This window comes from Amblyomma maculatum, chromosome 5, assembly GCF_055883805.1.
Source record: "Amblyomma maculatum isolate TAMU_Amacu chromosome 5, ASM5588380v1, whole genome shotgun sequence".
Taxonomy (NCBI): domain Eukaryota; kingdom Metazoa; phylum Arthropoda; class Arachnida; order Ixodida; family Ixodidae; genus Amblyomma; species Amblyomma maculatum.
The window spans coordinates 40,200,719-40,223,234 of record NC_139348.1 but is presented as its reverse complement, the minus strand read 5'-3'; the positions used below and the strand labels follow the sequence as shown (position 1 = coordinate 40,223,234).

The following is a 22,516-nucleotide window of genomic DNA, read 5'->3' as shown; positions in this document are numbered from 1 at the left end:
GTTTCCTTGATCGATGTACGAAATGTTTGTGCAGAAAATTTTCTCGAGCAAAATGGCAGTCCTATTAAGGCGCTTCCTGCCCATTTGTCTGTGGTGAAATCACATTGAATGGTAGACAAGGCGGTGCACCGTGCTTGCTACATGGTCCTGGTGCAGTGATATTGCACATGCTGAACCCCGTTATAAGAGACATGGATGTAACAGACAATCGGGTATAAGAGACACCATTCACCCAAATGGTTGGCCGCCCTATGACTTTCATTAATTGGACCTCTTTTTTAACAGGCATTGGATGCAGAAGACAATTGGCTATAAAGGACAAATTAGCCTTAAAATTTGGTGCTCAGTCTTCCTTGTAACAGGCATTTTAACATTAGATGCAGCACCATCCATTCCCAGGTTCAGTAGCAGCTGTGAAAGCAAAAGAAGAGACCCTCACTTGTGCCATCATTATTAACTATAACTTCAGCAAACAAAGAGCAGGTAAATCAGCTATGAAATGACTAAAAGAAGCCCTTGCAGTGGGAATGCAACGTAGAGAAGCCCTTTAGGCTTGCTGTGAAAAGAACAAGTGTGACTGCATATATGAGCATCTGAGCACGTTGGGTTCTCCAATTAGTGGAGCTTCTTATCACAAATTACTGTAGGTGATGTGTCCACTAGTCTGAAGAATATGGTGAAATTTGTCTTTTACGTTGCATTTCAGTATGAACGACAAATCCATCTGGTAAATGCAAAGAAAGTGCTCAGCTGGTGCCGCTGACATAAACGATTCATTGTGCCTAGAAAGTGAGGCATAGCCAAGCCAAGACCAAACAAAAGACATAAAAACAGAAGTGATTCTGCTCTGGCGAAGACAAATAAACTTCTCTATTTGCTATTCAACCAGTTTCAACTCCGCTGAGAAACCCCTCGTTTGCTTTTCATTTATTTTTTGTCTGAGTAGCGACATTCACAGACTTGTCACTCACAGCCACTGCTACCCTTTATAAAACAAGCATAATTTCTGAGGGATATTTCTTCTGGCAATGTTTTATTGTTTTGGTTGCTTCTAACACCTCGGTAGTAAGCTGGTTACAGTTACAATTTTGTGGCGCTTTCTCTACTTGAATTCTTATAGTGTTAGGAGACACTAGCTTAGTTGTGAATCACTTGTTGCGGTACCATGTCACATCGCGATTGCACTTTTGAAATCGCTTCAAACGTAGTTTACCAACGTATATACAGCTTTGGCACATCGGCCATGAGGCTCTTGGCCTGATTTTCAAGCTGGGATAGGCTGTGTTGAAATGTCATCAATGCAGACATGAAGCAGACCAAGATTTACAACTATTTCAGCAGTAAATAAATGGAGCTGTGGTTAGTGCGGTGGTCCACCAAGCAAATGCAGTATGTAAATGAAAGCTATATTAACACTTTTGCAACATGATGTACTCTTCTTTTTTGCATATTTTAGCCGTAGGATGCCTGCTCCGAAATAAGGCCCGACTAGAAAACGCAAACGTTGTACACTGCTTATAAGGGACCTCTCATATAAGAGACAAAAAGTGCTCCCCAGTGCATGTTCCCTATAAAGGGGTTCAACAGTATTTACACTGCTAGAAGAAAAGCAAAGTGTGCTATGTATACGTTGGGCTTGAAGAGAGACGATGTAAGGGATGTCATTGAGGAAGTCTCTAAATAATTCAAACTGCCTGAGGTTCTTTAAAGGGCACTCATGCTGCTCAACACACGGGTGTTTCTTTATTTCTCGCATCATGTTTAGGATCCTGAACTTTCTTCCCAATACAAAGTTTATATTTGGGGCTGTACCCTATTCTTCTAGCACTGTTGAAGATTCGTACTGGTCTCGTGCATGCTTGTGTTCCCAGGCACCTTCACACACATCTTCATCGACGAGGCAGCGCAGGCAATGGAGACCGAGTGCATCCTGCCTCTGGCCCTAGCCGATGAGAACACCCGGATTGTGCTTGCTGGTGACTACATGCAGGTGACCACTGTGCTCACTGGGTCACTCGGGGAGGAGTCATTTGCAATAGAGTTGCAATTGAATTTTATTCTGGGCATACTGTGACGGTTAAGCAAGCAGAAATATTCGTGTTCTCATTTGCTGGAAATTGATGAGTTAAGTTTGGAACAAAAGCCTCTTCACTTTGTAGCAGCAATGCTCAGTGAAGTGATCAAAGCATAGCTCTTCACCACGATCCAGAGATAGCGATAATTTTGTGTGTATATCAGAAGAACCTGCTGGAAGTGCACAGATAAGCTTGCACTAGATAGTAATGCAGTGTTAACTGTAAGGTACAGTGCACACAATCAGCATTTTTCTCTCTTTTTCTGCAGCTGAGCCCAGAGGTGTTCTCTGTGTATGCTCGAGAACACCGGCTGCACTTGTCGCTCCTGGAGCGACTGCACGGCATGTTCTTGCATGCCCATCGCGACAAGGCGGGCTGGCACCTCTGCCACGTGGTGCTTGAGGACAACTACCGGTCGCACGAAGACCTGGCATGCTTCACGTCGGAGTGCTTCTACGGGGGCCACCTACGTGCCACAGGTAGCGTAGGACCACCCGACCCGTTAAAACCGCTGAGCTTCTTTGCAGCCTGTGGCACCGACAAGCTCTGCAAAGGGAGCACATCTTACATCAACGAGGTGGAGGTGGGCATCAGTAGTTACCAGACTGTGGTTTTGTTGCTGTGGCCCCAATGCCTGTTACTGCTTACAGCTAAAGTGAATTAGAAGTACAGTGGAAGCATGATGTAGTGAAATCCTTTTTGTAGTGAACTACTTTGGCTTTCACAACTTTGTGTCCACAGAACAACATGTGACAACCCAATTTCCCAGTTGGACGTTAGTCGCATGTTCACAAAGATGCACATGCTTGTGTTTGTGGTGGAAAAGGGACAAGGTATGGTGTGGGTCCAGCTTATTCAATCTTAACTTTTAACTTATTTAATAAGGGAGTGTTAGCGTTCTGTTGCATCTACTGTTAAGGCGAAGCTTGAGCGTTGCCCTAATTTCTCACAAGGTTGTCGAGGTTTGTAAAGTGGTCAAGCTGCTGGTTGACAAGTGGTCTGGAACCTGGGGTGCCTGCGACCCGTCCACTATTGCAGTTCTGACTCCTTACTATGACCAGGTGAGCACTGCAATGCTCTGAGAGGGCCAGCATTACTATTGTTGGTCAGGTCGATTCTGAAATTACCCTCCCTTTTTCCTAATTTCAGGTGCAGTGCATCAGAACGCAGCTAAGGAAGCTGAAACTCTCCCGCGTTCAAGTTGAGGTTGTTCCCAATGTGCAAGGTATGCGCACGTTTTTGTGACTCCAACGCTTAGGAATTTCAATAACTGATAGGAACACGAATTGTCCTGTTTTTTTTTTTTTTTATCGTGGATGGACCCTTAAGGCCTCTGGCTTCTTGCAGTTCTGCAAAAAATTATGGGTTTGAGCATTTTTGGCTGAATTGTTTTGTTAGCAGTGTCATTGTCTTTTTTGATGTTATTGTCATGGGTAAACGTAAGAATGGCAGTATGATTGAAAAATTGTTTTTTACCATCCCAAATGTTTTGTAGTGTACAACAAACATATCTGATACTTTGTTCTGGTTAACACACTGTTGGAATTGGGGAGGTGGTGAATCTGAAGTACAGCTGGCCTTCCCACTGCTTCTTTGGGTTTGATTTGGTCCCAACACACTACAGCGTAGCAAAAGACGAGGACACAAGAGACGAGAGACGAGTGTCCTTGTCATTTGCTGCGCTATAGCGTATTGGAACTATGTACCAACAAGCCCAAAAAGCCATACTACTGATTTGGTCATTGTTTCTTCATTTGGCTGCTGCGTGGTTCTTCTAGTAGGCCTTGCAGAGGGGAGGTAGAGAGGTAGGAGGTGGTGGGTAGAGCTGCTGGAGGGAATATTATTATGATGCCATTGAATGCCCTCATCCTCTGCAAAATCTGGCGGTGTTGGCGTTGTGAGGAAAAACACACGAGCGTGGCTCTGGCAGGTGGTAGTTGGCAAGTGACATGCACTTGTTGGTCAGCAAGTTCTCTTGATTAAGCAGGTCATCTTTCACCCATTGTAGTAGCTTATACGACTACGTGTTAATGAGTATATGTGAGCTTATGGTGGCACAAATTAAGGGATTATCGATTGGGCAAGTAGCACTGGGCATGTATGCAAATGAGGATTTTTAAAGGGAGCCTTGAGGGGGAAGCCATTAGCGCCTATGCATAATTCCTGTGATGCATAATTCGTGGATTTTATAGAGTTATTCCTTTTGTGCGCAATAAGGGACAGGTTACATGCTGTTGTGTTGGAGTGAAAGAGTGTATTTACTGTGCATGTTCTGCTTATGACACGCATTCTTTCAATACGCATTCTTTGATTATTTCTTTTGTGCTAGAACAAGATAGTTTTATTTTGATTGAACATATCGAGACAGTATTTAACAACATCCTTTGCCTACATTCGTTTTCTTAGTAGTGGGCAAATATATTGAAATTTTCAAATGTGAATCGAATGCAAATATGGGAAAAAAAATCTCTTCAAATATAGAATAGCTGTTCAGTGAAAGAAGAAAACTGAAAATTAAAAATACAGCAAGCATTATTCATCTTGTTTATTTCAGAGTTTACATGGTATTTGCAAATAAAATAAAACACACAAGAATTGCACAGAAGTGTATACATTACTAAAAGATCTAGAATAAATTTTATACAAGTGGTTGTACACGTATACCAGATTTTTGTGCCTAAAGGACATGCATGAAATTGGGTGGAGCTTTCATGTCACTGCTGAATAAAGTAAAGTCCAGCCTTCAGGGGGCCAGAAAAAATGGCCAATTTAAGCTGTGAAACCTCGAATTATCGAATAAATTTTAAGAAATTGTCGAGCCTACCCTAGCCTAAACTAACCTAACTTAGAAGCTTTTTGCATCACAGTGATTATCTACATGATGGTTGTCTGCATTAGATTTGAAAACATTTTTTTCGTGGTTTCATCGAGTGTTCCACTTTGCACACACTGTTGGAAAGGTCCTCTTCACAAAATGTGAGGTAAAATGGCCCTGTCGCATTTTGGGGATACTTCACTGCACAGCCCACGCGTCCAAGCAATGCGGTGAAGCGTGTAGCTCAGTTAAATTTTTGGTGTATTCAATAATTTTCGAACATTCGAATATTCGAAAATTACGAATAGTATCAGTTTTTTAATATGAATACAAATTGAATAACAAGTATAATCTATTCATATTCGAAATTTTTTAATATTTGCGCGCCCCTAGATCGTTGTTTTGTTTTTTTTATTTTGAAACATTTTGAAAGCAATTTTTCTCAGATTTGTAATTGGTTATTATTTGAAAATTTCAGTATTTTCGCACACCTAGTATTTGACATTTGAAGGCATTTTGTGGTAAAATTTGTGTTTAAAGTTTCATTATTTGCACATCCCTAATAAACTGTGAAGTACTGGAAAAAATTGTTACCGCTGCAGAGACTACGCTGGAAACATTGACAGACCAATGTGACCATGCAGTCTGTGGGGCAGAAGTGGACTGAGGTACGACTGAAATGTCCTTTGCAGGGAAGCAGTTTCGCGCAGTGGTTCTGAGCACAGTCCGGACGCGTGACACCTGCCTGCCTTTGGAGCAGCCACCCTTCAAGGCAGTGCTAAACTTCGGCTTCCTCTCGGACGTCAAACTGCTCAACACGGCCATCACGCGTGCCCAGTCGCTGGTTGCTGTGGTCGGGGACCCCGTGTCGCTCTGCTCGGTCGGCGCTTGCCGGTGGGTGCCGTGGGAACAGATGTGTGCATTTGAATTTTGCCTGTGAATTTCTAGAGTATTGAAAAGCAAATCATCAAGAATGTAACTTCCACAGAAGAGATCACTTGAATGAACAATTCTTGGTTCCTTTTTTAATATTTTGAGTTTGCAATCGAGCTCCTCCTTCCGATATGTAAAAAAGCATTTTTCAAAATACTAAGTAGAACTATTTCAGTAGAGCAAAAACCAGGAAGCCTGTACTGAATTTTATTGATTTGTTTATACAGTACTGCTAGCCTCAAGATAAGCAGGAGGGGGAGACATTAATTATAGACACAAGTAACAAATCTTAAAAATAAACCAAGGCACAACTAGCCTGCTTCCACAAACCGATGCGGACAACCAAGTGAATGCAAGCGGGGATAACAAAACAGTATTTTGTTAAATAAAACAAAGAAAACCAAAAATACAGAGTGACAAGTAAGTTACATGTGGCAGAGTTCAAAGCACTCACACACAACAAGCACAACTGAAGGCCTTTATCTCTACTGATTCAGTAGTTGGGCGTTTTACAGCACTGGTTGGCAGCCGATTCCACTCGCGTATCCTCTTCAGAAAGAATGAATTTGTATGGCAGGAATAATGCATGATGTGTTTGGGTCATTTGCCTGCACACTTGCTTAATGTGCTCATGTTTTCTCACACCGAGTTTATTGCGGTATAGCAAGTACTAAATCGATCATGTTGGCACCACTTTTTTAAACACTCTAATCCTACCTTTCTTACCACAGAACTGGTGGAAGTACACCAACTATAAGAATGGTGCACAAATCTGGCCGCTTTCTTTTGAAAAGATTATGCTGCCTTCTGTGGAAGGGTTTCGGACGATTGATTCATATTCTATGATAGAATGAACTAAACTTTTACATGCTACTAATTGCACCTCGCTGGTACACTGCCGCAGATTTCTTCATAGGTAACCAAGTTTCCTCATGGCTCACTTCAAAACTTCCGATATATGCGGATTCTACCTTGAATTCGATGTTATGATTATGCCTAAAAATTTATAGCTGTTTACCCTTCTGAGAGAATTGCCATCTACGGAGTACAAGAAAGTTAATGATTGTCGTTTCCCTAGTATTGTCATTGCCACTGATTTTGTTGTGTTCACTGTCAATTTCCAATCTGAGCACCATATTTCATTCAAAAGCTCGGTTGAGCAGAACCTGTTTTCTGCTCAAGAATCAAGAATATAATGTAAATTTGGTGTGAACATCAATCGGTGCAGAGAAGTCGTTAATTAGTTCTAGAAGTGCAGCCACAGTGGAAAGACGTTTCCGGAATCCACGTTACCTGCTGTCTATCATGTGGTTATTTTTCAAGAATGTCGAGATATCGCTAATAATAATATGTTTAAGAACCTTAGAACATGTACGCAATAATGATGTTGGCCTATAAGACGAAAGTAATGATGAATTATCTGCTTTTGGTATGGGTGTATTGCTGCTGCATTTTCAATCAGTGGGAAGATCTGTTTTTGACAAGGACAGGTTGAAAAGTGACAAAAGGCCCTCTTCAGAAACAGTCACATTAATTATAGGAGCACAGTGCACCACTTGGTCAAAGCATGGTTCCTTACAGTCATAGTGAATGCACAGCAGGAAAATTGATTAAAGGCTGACGTGGCTAGCGTTGGGATTTATTGTTCGCCACTTAGGCAGAGCTCGTATGTCATGTTCTTTTTCGGAGATAAGTGGCAAAAAGATCTTCATGGTAACATTGAAAAAGTGGTCCTTGTTTTTCTTAATGCATTTCTCAACCTGTGTACGTAATACACAAAACTTGCTTTTGTTGGCTGTGTAAGAAGACATATGGGTTTGCTTTCTTAATTTACTTTTTTTGTGCTCCAGGCGAATAACTTCTTTAATCATGCAAGGACTACAGTAGAATCTCGATGATATGAATTCCAAGGGAGCACACAAAATATTCGTATCATCCCGAATTCGTATGATCCAAAACAAGTCAACTTCCACATGGGAATGAATTGAAAATGAACCAAACTATTATGGTGAAAAACTTGCGGCCGAAAAAGTCCGTAATGCTTGTCTGCACTTTTTTGCCGTTTATGTCGCGGACAAGCCCCACCTGAAAAACATAAAACCGTGCAGCGGTTTCGTCGCTCACGCTGCCGGCACTTACGGTGCGGCACAGAACATCCAAAGCGTGAAAAGTATCTGCTGATGACGGCGGCTGATCACACTCATCGTCAGCGTCACCATCGCTGTCAGGCTCATTTTCACAATCATCCGCTTCATTCAATAGACCTCAGCCCACAGGCCGCGACGTTGTCCGTGGTAACGAAGTCTCAAGCCGAAGCTTCAGTTTCCAGATTGTCCCAGCCATCAATCGTGAAGTCTTCATCTGGCTCTTGACAATCTCCTGCTGAAGCGCATCAAGTCCGATGGCAAATCCGCACTTTCTAAAACGGTTCGAGATGTGTCTGAAGTTACTTTATTCCACGACATGGCCAGAAAGCGCAAAGCATCTAAGAGACTGATCCGCAAGTTTGCTTCTTTACGGTCAATTTTCACCAGCAGACGCCTCACTAGAAGTCCTTTGAAATGATGTTTTACATTTCTAATTATCTTATTGTCCAGTGGCTGAAGATGGCTGGTAGTGTTCGCCGGCAAGAACCTGACTTTCACGTATTGAATGCCATTTTCTTTGGGTGGGCAGAGCACTGGTCCATGAAAAGCAAAATTTTCTGGTTTCTTGACGCCATTTTCCGATCAAGACTTGTCAAGAACTCGGGAAAAAATCTCCAGTCATCCACGCCTTTCGGTTACCTTTGTAAATGACAGGCAAACGCTCGCCGATCGGGAACACCTCGGTTTCTTTGACTTACCGATGACGGTAAGCTGGAGTTTCTCGGATCCATCCGAGTTGCAGCAAAAAAGTACTGTTGCTCTCTCCTTGCTTTTCTGGCCGCCCTGGCATGCCTGGCCTTTTACGCACAAACTTCTTACCGGTTGAAGGTTGAAAAAGAGGCCCGCCTCGTCGGCATTAAATATGTCGCGTGGCGCGTACTCCGAAATCAGCGCCGGCAGCGTGTTCAGCCATTCATCTAAAGCTGACTGGTCCACTTTCTTGCCTTCACCTGAGACGACCCTCTAGACAAGTCCGTGCCACTCCTTAAACCGGTGCAGCCATCCCCCAGACGCTTGGAAACTTTCAATTGCAAGTGAAAGCGCGACAGTGTCGGCTTTTTCACGCAGCACCTTGCCGTTCACGTTGACGCCGGCCGCTGTCACTTCGCGGAACAAAGTCAGCAGAACCTCTTCCAGCTGGACATGGGTCGCTGTTTTAGCCTGCTTCACGTTCGCACCGAAGTGCTGCACATTCTTCAAAATGACATCTCGCTGCCCAACGATGGTGCAGAGCGTCGACGGTGCCAACCCTAGCTCTTTTGCTAAGTCAACACGCTTCTTCCTAGGGTTTTCGTCAACCCTCTTCAGCACACCAAGCTTTTCCTTAAAAGAAAGGGCTTCATGCGTCCGCGACATTTCGGCAGCAGCGAACGCTTGCGTCTATGTTACGTTTAGGCAGTTCACGTCACAGGGAAGGACAGAAAGAAGCGGTGAATGGAGAACTGCTGCAGCGGCAGCCTTCATCACAGGCCTCATGGGAACAGCTGGCGAGACAACTTTTCGATAGACCAATGAGCCTCCAGCAAATGAGTGACGTACACGACTGGGCACGTGCCTCGCCTCGGCCGTCCTTGTCTAGTGCTTGTCGGTTTGCTACGAAAGGGAGGGGGGTGGGGGGGTAGGGTGGCTAGGGGGATGGGGGGCTCTCCCCCTGTGAGCTCTTGCGCTGAGCCGCTCCGTGGCTTTGTGCGTTTGTGCAACGTTCGTTCGTATCATTCACGGCGAGGGGTGGAGAGGAGTTAGCGGCGGCTGTGTCGGGTATGTTCCCCTCTTGATGCCAGCCGCGCCGGCCCACCCGCATGCGCCACTGGTTTGCCCGTTTTTATCAACCGCGGCGGGTTCAGAAACTCTTCGTATCACCTAGAATCTTAACGTATTCTATACAATGTAGTCCGTTGAAAGCATTCTTAAAATTCGTATCATTCCGAAATTCGTATCAGCCGTAATCGTATCATCGAGATTCTACTGTAGTATTTTGCACTCATTTTCTCATTGTCGCACAAATTTCTGTATGCATTTGACTACAAAGTTCTTGAAAATTGCCGCAATGCATCAGCTGAGTAGTTGGATGATTCACTTGAAGCAACAAAATAAAAGAACAACCTGTCCACCAAATCTAAAGTGTAAACGTCACTAGCATGTGTGATGTTTGGAACTGTGCATGAAATTTTATGTTTGTTTCAAGTAGGACTGCTTGAAAGGTTTAACACTATCATCTTGTGATCAGATGTACCATCGTAGATAAGCATAACAGGATTTTGATGAAGTAGACTGCTACTCATGAGCAAAAGGTCTTAGCCAGATAGAGCATCGCTGTGAGTGCGGGTAGGTTTTTTGACTGATTGGGTTAAGTTGTGAAAAAGGATTAAATCTACAAATGGCTCAGCATATTAGTCACCAGCAGTTAGCAAGCATATTAGTCACCAGCAAGTACTGCTTTACAAGAAAAAATATTACTTCTGCACAAAAACTCGTTCAGTACTCCAAAGAAGGTCTTGCTGATATCTGGCCGGGGGGTAAAATGTTCTGATAACCAAGCTCATATTGTTTAGAACTATGCTAACCAATATACATTCAGTGTCAGGTATGTTGGGAAGCTGAGCTACTAGCAAGGACTCCTAGAAAACAATTGCTACTCCAGTACTATTTCGTCATTCTTAATATCGGTGCGCAACCAGGTTTCTATTAAGCATACAATATATGATGACCAATATACTCTCCAGGGCAACGGTTTTATTAGCAGTGCTGCACGCGTTTAACTGAATGCATACAAACAACTTATTATCGAAGTGTGTGGTTCAGAGACCATGTTTTTCGTGTCCGCCAGCTGGAATTCGGATACGCTGTTCTTCATCCCATTCGAACAAGTCATTCATTGCCTATCTTGAGCTTATCATATGTCAGCTTCACTTTTTGGCTGCTCTTTTTGTTTGCAGTGGCACTGTCCTACAGCTGTCCTTTTTTCTTTCTTGTGACTGTGGAAAAACTATACGAAAAGCTATTTAACGCTATGCACCTTCACCACTCAGTAGTTCCAGTGCTTGCTGTGTGACTGACGATTGTGCTGTGTGCAGTAGTGGGGGCTGTTCTGTTCAATGCAGAGTTGCAACTTCTACGTGCTTATCGCCCATAGGCGTGCACGAAACTATTTGCCGTACCTCAAATTTCCAACTATGTACACAATGAATTTTGGTCAGGAATTTTTACGAATTCGTGCTGTACCGATATTCATACCGGCTGTGTTCTTATCGCCAATAATGTACTGTAATGCTGTAGATAGTGTTAGCATGTTAGTGAGGCAGCCCCTACAAAGTATTCTTTCCTATGCAGGACCCTGTGGGAAAAGTACATCAGGATGTGCGCTGATCATGGCAGCCTCTACAACATGCACTGGGACGAGGTCAAGGCTCAGCTCGACAGCCTTGAGCAGCAGCTGTCTTCTCAAATGCCCAGGCAGCTGCAGGCTGAGCCAGCCACATCTGCCAAGCCAAAGACGAAGCAACAGCCGCACACTCGGCATGGCAGCAGACAGCAGAGCCATGCCGGGGTGGGACAGCTGAAACAGGACGAGCCATTGCTTGGTGCCAACCTTGGACCAAGCCCTTCCCTGGATGATTCCAGCAGAGCTCCAGGGTGCAACTCAAGTGTGCAAGGTGGAAGCAGTCTCAGTGCTATGAATGCCAGATTCCACAGCATGATGCTCAGCGATGATGGCAACAGTGTAGGGACAGCTGTCGGTGCAAAGAAAACCAGCAATGAACAGAAATGTAGCAGCAGCCGAGACGGCCACAAAAACGATAACCTCAGACAAGTTAGCTGATTGTTTGCAACCTCCGAGCCAATGCACAAGCTGACCTTGAGCAAGGTAGGCAGCCGAAGAAAGATAGCCAGAATCAAGGGCCCAGACCAGTGACACAGCACATCCCGCCAAACAGTGGGTGTTTTATAACTCTGTCGCTCATAATTTGGCAGGCATTTTATAGCAACCCTACGAGCCTGGCACGATAAGCTTGGATGAGGCACGGACTGTGTCACCCCAGCACCACTTGAATGACCATCCTTGCCATAGCCTGATTTGTATCAAAAAGGTGCCCATTGATACAAGTACGATTTTCTGTGCCATGCTTTGCCAAAAGCACTAAATTAGCCAAAATTGAGCCAATTACGAAATTGCTGAATCACCAGGCAAGCGGAATATGATTGTTTTTTTTTCCACACATGTCGCCTCCTCTTTGCGAGTCCAAACATTCAAAGTGGTTTGCGACAGAAATTGCTAATCCATTTGACCCACACTTATCGTGTGTATTCAATCAATGTGAATACTGGAAAATTATGGCGATTTTCCTTTGAGCTCATGGCCAGCCATAGTGGATTCCAAATGGTGTTTGCAGGTTGCAGCATTTCACATAAGTCATATCAGTTTCTCCTATTTTGTGGGACCGATATATGCTGTAATGATAGTCAGGCACAAAAGTGATGCTTTATGGCATCAAGAATAGCGCAGTGACACCGGAAGTTGAGATACGGTGCAGCACAGCACGTCATAGCGTCGCGCCGTGGCACAATCAACAAGTGGCGAACAACGGGTGCCAGTGCTAGGATCATTTTCGATCATTGTACATTATATGTACCTGCTGAATATGTCTGCGGAACATCGAGGAATTGTGCACTGCTGCAGTCACTTTGCGGCAACTACTTTAATCCTTGTTTTGTAAGATCTTGTTCATTTGACCTTCAGTATTTCAGACTAGAAGTGCAGCACAGGCCCATTTAGTCTTTGGTGTCAGACGCCTGTTAATTCAGACACAAGGCGGGCTCGCAGCGGTTAATTTGGACGGGGTGGTCGGGGTTGCGTCAAGGTACAACCTATGTGTCCAGCGGTCACCATATTAATAATAATAATAATAGTAATAATAATAAATTGGTTCACAGGAAAGGAAAGGCGCAGTATCTGTCACAGGTTCTATGGGCACCTGACCCTGAACCATGCCCTAAGGGAAGGGAGGAAGGTGGGAGTGAAAGTGGAAAGAAGTGGAGCCGTAGTGGAGGGCTACCAAATCTGAATTTTTGCGTATGTGTGCTTTGGCAGGCATGATGATGGGTCCTAGCTCCCCTACTTTTGAAGTACAACTTACGGGCATTATTTCGACTTTCTTTGCGTCATCCTGCGGCTGCAATTAGCATGCACGTTGGCCAGTTGCGCCTTTTCTAACATTGCTTTATGTGTCACTGATCTTGCGTTTTTAGTTTGGGAGTGGCATCACACATTATAACACCTACGCATATTTCCTTGCTTGCATTCATGTGTTTCTTCCAGTACACTGAAACTGAGCTCTGGTCTGGCTAATCCTTAGAACATAAAGGGCTGTTTTTAAGCAGGCACTGCTTCTACTCTATTGCATTGCAGAGAAGGTAGCGGAGGCTTTTACAATTCTAATGAAGTTTTACATTATCACACGCTCTCAAGTTGCTTCAAAATGATGATATTGCTGCTCCAGAATGCACATTTGCAGCTCCATGGTTCTTCCAAAAAGCATATGTCTTGCTCCAAAGACTATTTTGGCCGTCCCACCCCTGCATGTGCGCCATTACAACCACAACAGCATATTAACTTGTGTCACTGCTCACTGCATTAGTTCTTCACTGAATGCCTTCTGCACTTCTTGTGTAACGTCTGTTACAGTATCTTCGTACGTGGGGCTCATTGCGGTGAGTGTAGAGGAGGACACAAAGGGCTGGAAAAAAATAAACCTAAGAAAATTGGCGGAGAAAGACTTTTTCATGGCTCCGAAAAAAGGGGGAAAGTGCCCTGAAAATTAGACGTTATTTCTTGCGCACTGTTACCTCTGTACATTTCTTAAGATTTAGTCTAAAAGAGGGGCTAGAGAGTCTCTTAAGCACTGGTAGCTGACCACCATGGTGGCAAGGTCTTTGTGGCAGCCAACCACTTACATCAGTTGCATGCTGGCTAATCTGGATTCCCCCAACATCTGCGCCATTTTAGAGAAAGTGGTTATAGATTGGCTAATGTGCATATGAAGATGCTCTATAGACACGGGACACTTTGGATGCTTGTGAGGTTTTTTAGTATTAAACAACCATGGTAGGCTGTAGCAACTCGCAAGAACTGTGATGCTAATGATAGTGGAGTGTTCCTGGCATAGTTCCTAACACACTTGTCATTTTTAGGTGATTTTTACTGGAAAAAAAAAAAGTGCGCCAGAATTATTTCAGCAACGTGGATGTACGTGTGATTTTTAGCCAATTTTTTCTAGAAACCAAGTTTGCATCAGTATATTTAGTAAATATCGAAGTTATTTAATTTCTTCTCCCTCGAAGCTGGCTCTATAACTGGGGTGGTCCACTACTCACCCCAAGGACACAAAACCAATCCTGGTGGCCGCATTTTGATGGAGGTGAAATGCACGGGGCCCATGTTAATGGGCCACTGTTTAACGGTCACTGTTTAATATTAGTGACCGTTAAAAAAGGCTGGGTAGTTGAAGCCTTCCAGTGGTCTTAAGCTTTCACTACGGTTGCTGTAGCGCTAGTCTCAAGACCATTGGAAAGTTTCAACCCTATCAGGTTGCTGTATCTGGTTCAATACATCTTGTATTGGACCAGGTACAGAATACATCTTGTTTTGGACCGGTTACTTGCTCGTATAGGCTATCTGTCAAAATATGTTGTGCAAATTTTTCTTGAATCGAAAAATAAACCTTCTTAACTGGCTATCTTCTTGAATCCTCATGGCCCATGTCAGTTTGGGACGTTAAATTATTTCTGTGTTAGAAAATTAAAGTGCCTGATGAAACTGTGGATTGTTTGTGCATTCTCATTTTTGTGAATGAGATTTCTTAAATTTTACATCTTTAGGTGAACACACTTGCAGGTCTCACTCAACCATTTGTGTGATCCTTGGTAGAACAGAGATGTGGCTGGCTACATTTGGTTGAAAAAAACAGGTGACATGGTATCTACCGTTTTAGGCTTCTGACTTCCTACAGCAGACCATCTGCTGTATAATAACAGGATGAGTCAAGGTCAAATTTATCTTGTTGGAGCTGCACTTACTACAAAAGATTTGTCTCCCCACACCTTCCAGTGCTGCCATTGGCTGCTGATAACTGTAACCTCTAGTGGGCAGTGTGGCATGCATATCGGTGTGTTTTCATGCAGAGAAGCACTTTTAGAAAATGCCTGTAGAATTGACTAGCTGATGGCCTGTTCATGATGCTTAGCTGAAGCCTTCTTGTACTTCAATGATGCATTTAGGCATATGGAGCTTTTCCTAAAGCAGAAGGAATTTCTAGTTGCTGTGCATTCAGTAGGGAAGAAATACCCTGGCCTACTGATATTTTGGACTCACATAATTGGGGATTGCACAACATTTTGGCTTTGTTAAGGAACTGTCACGTGCTTAATAAAAACGCATGTCGGTTTATTTTGCTACGGCCTGGTGTTCCATACGATGGGCATGTCAACATACTACAGAAAGTTGAGGAAGCTATTTCCTTTCAGCAACCTGAGAAGCATCCGGCTCCTAGTGTTGTCCATCAGCCACAGGATGAAGTGTTCCTTCCTAGTCTTTATCATGACTTCCTGTAGTCTTGCTCTTGAAGCCTTTGTTTCGGGGCACATCCACAGCGGACGGCGGACATCAATGTCAGCGGCAGATGTAGAACATTTAGGACATGTGTCAGGCTTTGTTTCTAGAGCCCTATCAGCACATCACGAATGGGATAAGGGACGTCTTGGCCCTAATCCTTCTGAGGCACAGCTTCTCTGACCTCATCAAATGATGAGGGAGGGTAAGTACTTAATTGAATTGGGGTGCATGTGCTACTTTTTAAAGAGAATGTGAAGGTTCCAGATCTATGGAGTCTCACAGTTCCTATTTTAATGCGATAGCATTCTGTACTCTCTCTCTATCTCTCTCTCTCACACACACACACGCACGCATGCGCGCACACACACACACACACACACAGAGAGAGAGAGAGAGAACCTGCCGTTGTCAGCTTTGTAAGCAAAAATCGCAGGCTGTAGCTGGCAGGTGACATGGCTAGGCATTGATTGGCTGGTGGACTGTGTGACACCAGGAGCTGCCAAGTCTGGATGGGTTGTTAACTTACCCACCCATCCTTTGGGATGTGAATCGAACCTTCCAAGGCTCTCGGGCAATGGGTAAAAGACAATAATCTTAGGCCACGTAGACGAATCTGTATGACTTGGTTAAAGCCAGACTTAGTAGATATCTACGTTGGCGGGTCATTCATATTGCTGCGAAGAAGGTCTGTAGTTACGTGAGAGGAGTTCGCGTACTAGGCCAGCCATTAAATCATCCTTCACCATGTCACCATGTTGTGCTGTTCTCTTGCTTGTCGCCACCAACAGTATGACTGGCTATCTTTCAACAGTATGCTGAAGAATATGTGTAAGATACCAGAGGCATGACTAAGGGATTAATGATCAAGCAAGTGACTCAAAGTGGATATGAGTGAACTTGAATCTACAAAAGGAGCCATAGACTAGTGTCATTAACGCTGCCACAACATACCCTTAAAAGTAAAGCTCAAGTCCCTTAATTTTATATTTACAGTATGCACCGATTTTCCGTTGAAGTTTCTCCTGGCCATGGTCCGTGCTATGAGTTTGCATCATTATCGATAGTGTAGCTATCTCCCTGACCTTGAGTCATCTGATTGGTGGAAACGCTGGAACGAGAAGTGGTAGTGACATCACCAATCAAATGTCTCGAGGTTAGGACGCTAGTGGCACTTTTGATAATGACGCAAGCTCTGAATATGGACCCTGGCACTCATCTCTTCTGTATCTCTTATAGAGTGGAATTCTTTGGAAGGGTCTCGCAGTAGTATGCATTGTGGGGCTAGTTGCTTCATGCTCAGCATTCTATGCAAGAAAATGAGCTGAGTCACCTGTGCCCTCCTTGAATCTGTGCCCGTGCCATTGATATGATCATTGTTTCATATTTAGCTATATAAGTCGCTCAGTTCTTTTTGAACAAATCAGTTACAAGTTAGTGCCCTGTCCTTTGTTTCTTGTCTGTGACATTCTCCTTTTTTTGCTAAAAAACTCGGAGAACAGGGGAAACTGGTCTTGTACCGAAAATGTCCCCCCATGGAAAACCAATCCGTGGGGAAGGGAAATTTGCCTTGTGTGGTAAAAACCCATTGTAGCCCCTTTTCTTATTTTGAAGTATCTGGAAGTCCAGAGTGACTGGATCAGGCTCCTTTCCCAAGCCATGCACCCTGGGAAGCCGAGTACCAGGCTGAGTGGTACCTTGACCCATTTGAGAAAACTGGCGGGTTTCTGACTGGCAGCAGGAGCAGAACTCACTACCTGCCAAAGCCAAGACTTTATGACAATGCCATGACAGCTTCTGCAGACACCACCTGGTGTTTACTCGCATCACCATCCAGGCTACCTGCCACCCATGAACGAAGTGGAATTGCTATTCACGACAAGTGTGATGGTGTCAATCGTGCCTACTGTGGCTGACTCTCCCGGGCTACTCCAGGTTCTCTACCTTTTCCACTGCACCAAGGTGACAACCGTGGGAGTGGTGGCTTCAGTAGTGGCTGTCTTCTGGAAATGCATTCCAGGGGCACTGGCGAAAGCAGGTGGCAGCTGTCGAGGAGTGACCTCGCCCGGCTCCTCCATCAGACGTATGTTGTTCGTGTTGTCCAAATGTAGCAAGGAGAGCCGATTGCAGGACTGCTGGCACCCCAAGCAGATCATTGGTCCCTTTGTGGTGTCAAGGAGCAGCATGGATGGCAAAGAAAGCAGCGCAGCCACCTGAACCCCGAAGGCGCTGTCAAAAGCCACAAGTAGTATAACGAGCAAGAAGACAAGCCTCTCCTGCACAAGCACAGGCCTAATTAAGGAATATATGAGGGAAAGTGAGGAAGACACCTTTGCAAGATCGTACATTAAAGACTCTGAAGACGAGTTCTACTGCTGCACCTCTGGCAGGGGGTTGGCAAGCGGTGGAAGTTGAAACAGAATGGTCGCCTGCATCTTCCAAAGAAAGAACCAGGGTGACCTGGGAGCTTGTGGGAGTGGAAGGTCTCTTCCCTTTGAGGGTGTCACGGTCAAAGAGCGCAAGATGTTCTGGTGGCCAAAATGGCCACCAGGACATCATAATTCTTACCGAAACATCGTGAAATGCATGTTTTGCATTAGAAAGATTTCTTAGGCTGCTGATCAAAGTGTCAGCCAACGTGACTCATCTTGAAGGCAATATAGTTACTAGTTTCACGAGTAGGGTGGACTGTGTTGATGACTGCTGGGGTAACTTGGAAAGTTGTGGGTTCCCTCTTCTGTATGAGATGGTTAGCAAGCCACTGGTCATGTAAGAGATGTGGTTTGCCTTCTTTCTGACTTTTTTAAAGTGTTTACTCTTTCTGAACAACACAGATAGCAGTGGCCATCAGCAAAAAGAGAGAAGAAACCTTTATTTAGCCGGATAGTTATATAGGGCCGAGTTATATTGCCCTACTAGATGGCCAGCATCATCAGCAAAAAAGAACGGCACTTACAGACTGGACAGGAGAGAGGGACTTGCAGACGGGACACGAGAGAGGGACCAAACTCTCCTGTCCCGTCTGTAAGCACTATTCTTCGTCATTTACTTCCAACATGAATCAGTCAGCCCGACTTTGCCCTTTTCTTAGTAGTGGCCATATGTTTTGTGTTGTGAATGAATACCATTGCTTCTTTTTATGCGCATATTGAATTCAGGGCCCCGAGCGTATGTGTGGCATATGCTTTGACAGTTCTCGTCATATGGCTGTCACAGCTAGTCAACCATGTCACTGTGTATATGTTTTTGAGATTTGTACAGGCACTCCTTACTGATTCACCAAATAAGCAGTTTGATTTTCCTCTTGTAGCTTCTGCAGAGTAGTTTGTCACTGCTTTTGATTAGCAAATACCCAGTTATGTGCAATGTAAAATAGTGTTGTGTACAAATTAAAGGAAGTATTTCCTGGAATGATCTGCTTGATTTCCTGCTAGCGTTTATAGTTGCTGCTGCCACAGATATGTGCACATGCATTGCCAGCTAGCATTTGTCTGTGTGCACCGTAACTTTGCCTTAGGCTTCTGAAACCTCATAGATGACAATGAGATAGTAGCAAAGTTAATAATACTCTGCTTTGACAAGAGCTGTTTTCAGGCTAGCTAGTAATTGTCTGCAGGAGCCATGGGAAAATGTGCTAAAGAACACGACACACAAGAAAAGGAAAGGACAGGATTGCGCTCGTCCTAGTCCTACGTGTCCCTCTCTTGTGTCATGTTTTTTCGTACATTTTTCCATGGCTTAACATCCTACATCTGCCTCATTCTCGAACTACCTCCATCTCAAGTATTTGGTGCTTACACTTACAATATTCATACTGTTTAGGGGTCCACCTTGAAAGAGCACATGAAACTACGCAGGAAAAAACAGCACGGGGAAAATGCAGCAATCAAGCACCACATGGAAAATATAGTACAATGACAAAAATGCACGTGGAAAAAAACGGCACAGTGCGACATTGAATGCGTACAGCAGAACAAAGTGACTATGCAGTTCTCATTTACTTGACTTTAAATGGTGTAGCTTTTTCTGCATTATGTATGCAAGCAGAATTGGAAAATAAAATGAAATTGGGGACTTTCAATGGGATGGCAGCTCTATTCATTTAATTATTCTGAGCACTTGGAATTGCTGATGCTGATGCATCGATAATCTAATTGTGAAGTTCTACTATTATTATTTTCCCCGACAACCAAGAAAAGCAATTACATGAGACAGAAATGGTGTGTCGCTTGAGTAATATGTATTGCATGCTACAGACAAATTTCAGGTATGTGTTCTCTTTTTTATTGCTAATGCATAAGTTGGTATACATGGATCACCATGTGGTAGTTTTCTGTAACTACTAAATAATTTACAGTTGGAACTTTTTTCGTTCAAATGTTTCGGTTTGCGTTGGCTGTGACGTCAATGTTCTGCATGGTCAGGTGAGGCATGAAGAAAATGAGTCTTAATGATTCCGGCTCTTGGTATATGCAGCAGAATGCCTACAAGTAATTTGTAAGAAGCATATGCTTCATCTGAAGTGATCCATATAGATAGTTTAAAATGGTGGGTTGTGATAATTAAGTACCCATTAAATTATCTATCGCGATAGAATTATTTCGTTTTACATAATTGTTTAGCCACGCGGCTCGTAACCAAAGCAACTTCATATTTCAGTCTGCTGTTTCCTCTCATTCAAAAAAAAAAAAAGAAAAAGGCGACGCCTGCTTCGGAGCACTGGTAAAATCGCGAAAACCACTTTAGGTAAAAAACTCGAGGGATTTTCAACGCTTTTGAACTGAATGTGGAGCGAAAGCTTTCGCTGCGGGCAACCGAGCATTGCATCGAACACAACCAGCGTTTCCTGGGCAGAATTGTTGTGGCTGTAGGTAGAAGGAAAAGAAAATGCATGGGCCTGCTACTGGCTCTGTAGCTGAGCCATCTCCGCTGCTTCGTGCGGACAGAAGAGAAAATAGAGAAGAAAGGAAAAGAGGAAAGAGAGAAAGACGCGCGCCGCAACAGCCGTCATCCACCACCGCAGCGGTGGCAGGTGCAATGACTGCCTACAACAGATAAAAATTCAGTGGCAGGTTAGCCCCCGCCGCAAGTGGCGGTGAGCTGTACCGCCAACAGGCGTTGTTCGCCACCGAAGCGGTGGCGGTTGCAATAACCTCCACTTTCATGCCCTGCGCATGCGATGCCACTCGGTCGAGGGGAGGTGGTGAAGGGTGGCAGTTCCTGGCCCTATACGGAGCTGGGACGGTAGGTCATGATCGTACCGGAGAAACGTCAAACGGTAGGTCAATGCCGCTTGCGGCGGGGACTAGCCAGCCACCGAATTTTATCTGTTGTAGGCCGTCGTTGCACCCGCTGCTTCGGTGGTGGACAACGGCTGTTGTTGCGGCGCGCGTCTTTCAAAATTCTTTCTCTAATTATCCTGTCTTCTCTATTTTCTCTTCTGTCCGCACGAGGTAGCGGAGTGCTCAGTAGCAGGCCCGTGCAGTTTCTTTTCCTTCTTCCTTTAGCCACAACAATACTCGGTCAGCCATGCGGTCAGCTCTCCGCGGCGGCACCATGCGGAACGTGCATGCGCAGAGCGGAAACTACCGTTCTCTTCCTCTCTTCCACGGATGCACCTCCTCTCAAGAACGTTGTCTCTGTAACGCGAGCAGCAACAGACCGAACGGTAATAACGCATGCGCACTGTGCTTCTTTTTGCTGAAGGGTAGCGTGGTGCAACGTAGCTTTCGCTACGCAAAAAAAAAAAAAAAAAAAAAAAAAAAAAAAGAAGCGGTCACGCATGTTTTTGCCAGTGCTTTCGGATGAAGTTCCGGCCAAACACAAACACGTCGAAGCCAATGTTATAGTGCTCTCAGTTCAGTTCAGTTCAGTCGTTCAGTCGTGTCCGACTCTTCGTGACCCTATGGACCATATTACGCCACGCTTTCGTCTCTCACTATTTTCAATAGCACTATACCAATGTCCTGCTGGGCAAAAAAAAAAAAAAAAAAGAAAAAAAAAAAGGATTTATTGATTTCAGTTACGAAACCGAAACAAATTACTGCGATGATGTCTTTATTTACAACTTGTGAGAACATCAACTAGAGGTGCCTTATTTTCAATGAACAAACACAATTATGCTGTAAACTAGGTGTACATTAGTAAACCTGAGCACCGACTGTAAGTACTGGGTTTGCGACATTCGTCAAGTTGTACAAGCCAACAAAAGCCAATCCTTGTTTACTTTGTGTCTGTTTCTTGTTTTTCTCATCTTTCCCTTCTTTTTTCTTTTATGGTTTGCTTATCTTTTATGCCCCACTGTTTTGCATTTGTTTGCGGCAGTCCGCGGCTGCTGCTAGCGCGTGGCATTTGGCAAGTGGTGGTCAGTCCCGGTATTGCAGTTGTTTGCGGTAGTTAGGTCGCCTTTTGGCGTCCGTTTTCCGTGTTCGCTCGCGTTCATTTGCGTCATCGCGTCAGTACATCTATCAATCCAGCGCTGATCAATCCTTTGCTTCTACTCTGCTCGCAACTGTGATTCATCGTAATACGAGATAACCCGTCGGTAGCTGTGTCGGTGTCTTGTGGCATTGTCAAGGCATTGTTGACGGGTAGTAACTTGCTTTGGCTGGATATGAGGTGAGTTCGACATGCTTCTGGCCTTTGCGTTTCCGGGCTTTGATTACGCTTCCTTCGCCGGCAGATAGGTCACTAACATTCTTTGTTGTCAAGATTCGCTTTAAAGTCGTCCCGCCATTGCGCGACTTTTCAAAAGTCTCGTCAACCCATATCGTCTATTACGCGCGCTCTTGGTTAGTGTTGCATGCGGGGACTTTGGTCGTTGTTTCCACGAGCTGTCATCGCATGTCATAGGGCTACGCCGTAGCCGGTCATATTTCAGGAGGTGGCGGTGCCGAATGCAGAAAGGAATCCCTGCGCACGTTCGTCAGTGCGTTACAGG

General features: G+C 44.4%; 2 protein-coding genes across 6 annotated transcripts in view; both read left to right on the top strand.

Annotated features, from left to right (window-relative positions):
- LOC146188114 (ATP-dependent RNA helicase with zinc finger domain-like) overlaps positions 1-14,789 on the top strand; it is a 153,915-nt gene extending 139,126 nt beyond the window's left edge. For 4 of the 5 annotated variants that reach the window (XM_084603637.1, XM_084603635.1, XM_084603636.1 and 1 more), the window contains 6 exons: positions 1,872-1,990; positions 2,344-2,658; positions 3,029-3,136; positions 3,225-3,300; positions 5,583-5,784; positions 11,301-14,789. In XM_084603637.1, coding sequence (XP_084459763.1) covers positions 1,872-1,990; positions 2,344-2,658; positions 3,029-3,136; positions 3,225-3,300; positions 5,583-5,784; positions 11,301-11,790 — 1,310 coding nt within the window. In that variant the 3' untranslated portion in view covers positions 11,791-14,789. The remainder of the gene's footprint in view (positions 1-1,871; positions 1,991-2,343; positions 2,659-3,028; positions 3,137-3,224; positions 3,301-5,582; positions 5,785-11,300) is intronic. The other variant, XR_014707483.1, reaches the window with a different exon arrangement.
- A 7,042-nt stretch (positions 14,790-21,831) lies between these two features.
- The window catches only part of LOC146188113 (ATP-dependent RNA helicase with zinc finger domain-like), a 136,702-nt gene continuing 136,017 nt past the window's right edge, over positions 21,832-22,516 (top strand). The window contains exon 1 of the mRNA XM_084603633.1: positions 21,832-22,194. The gene's annotated coding sequence lies outside the window, so the exon portion shown is untranslated. The remainder of the gene's footprint in view (positions 22,195-22,516) is intronic.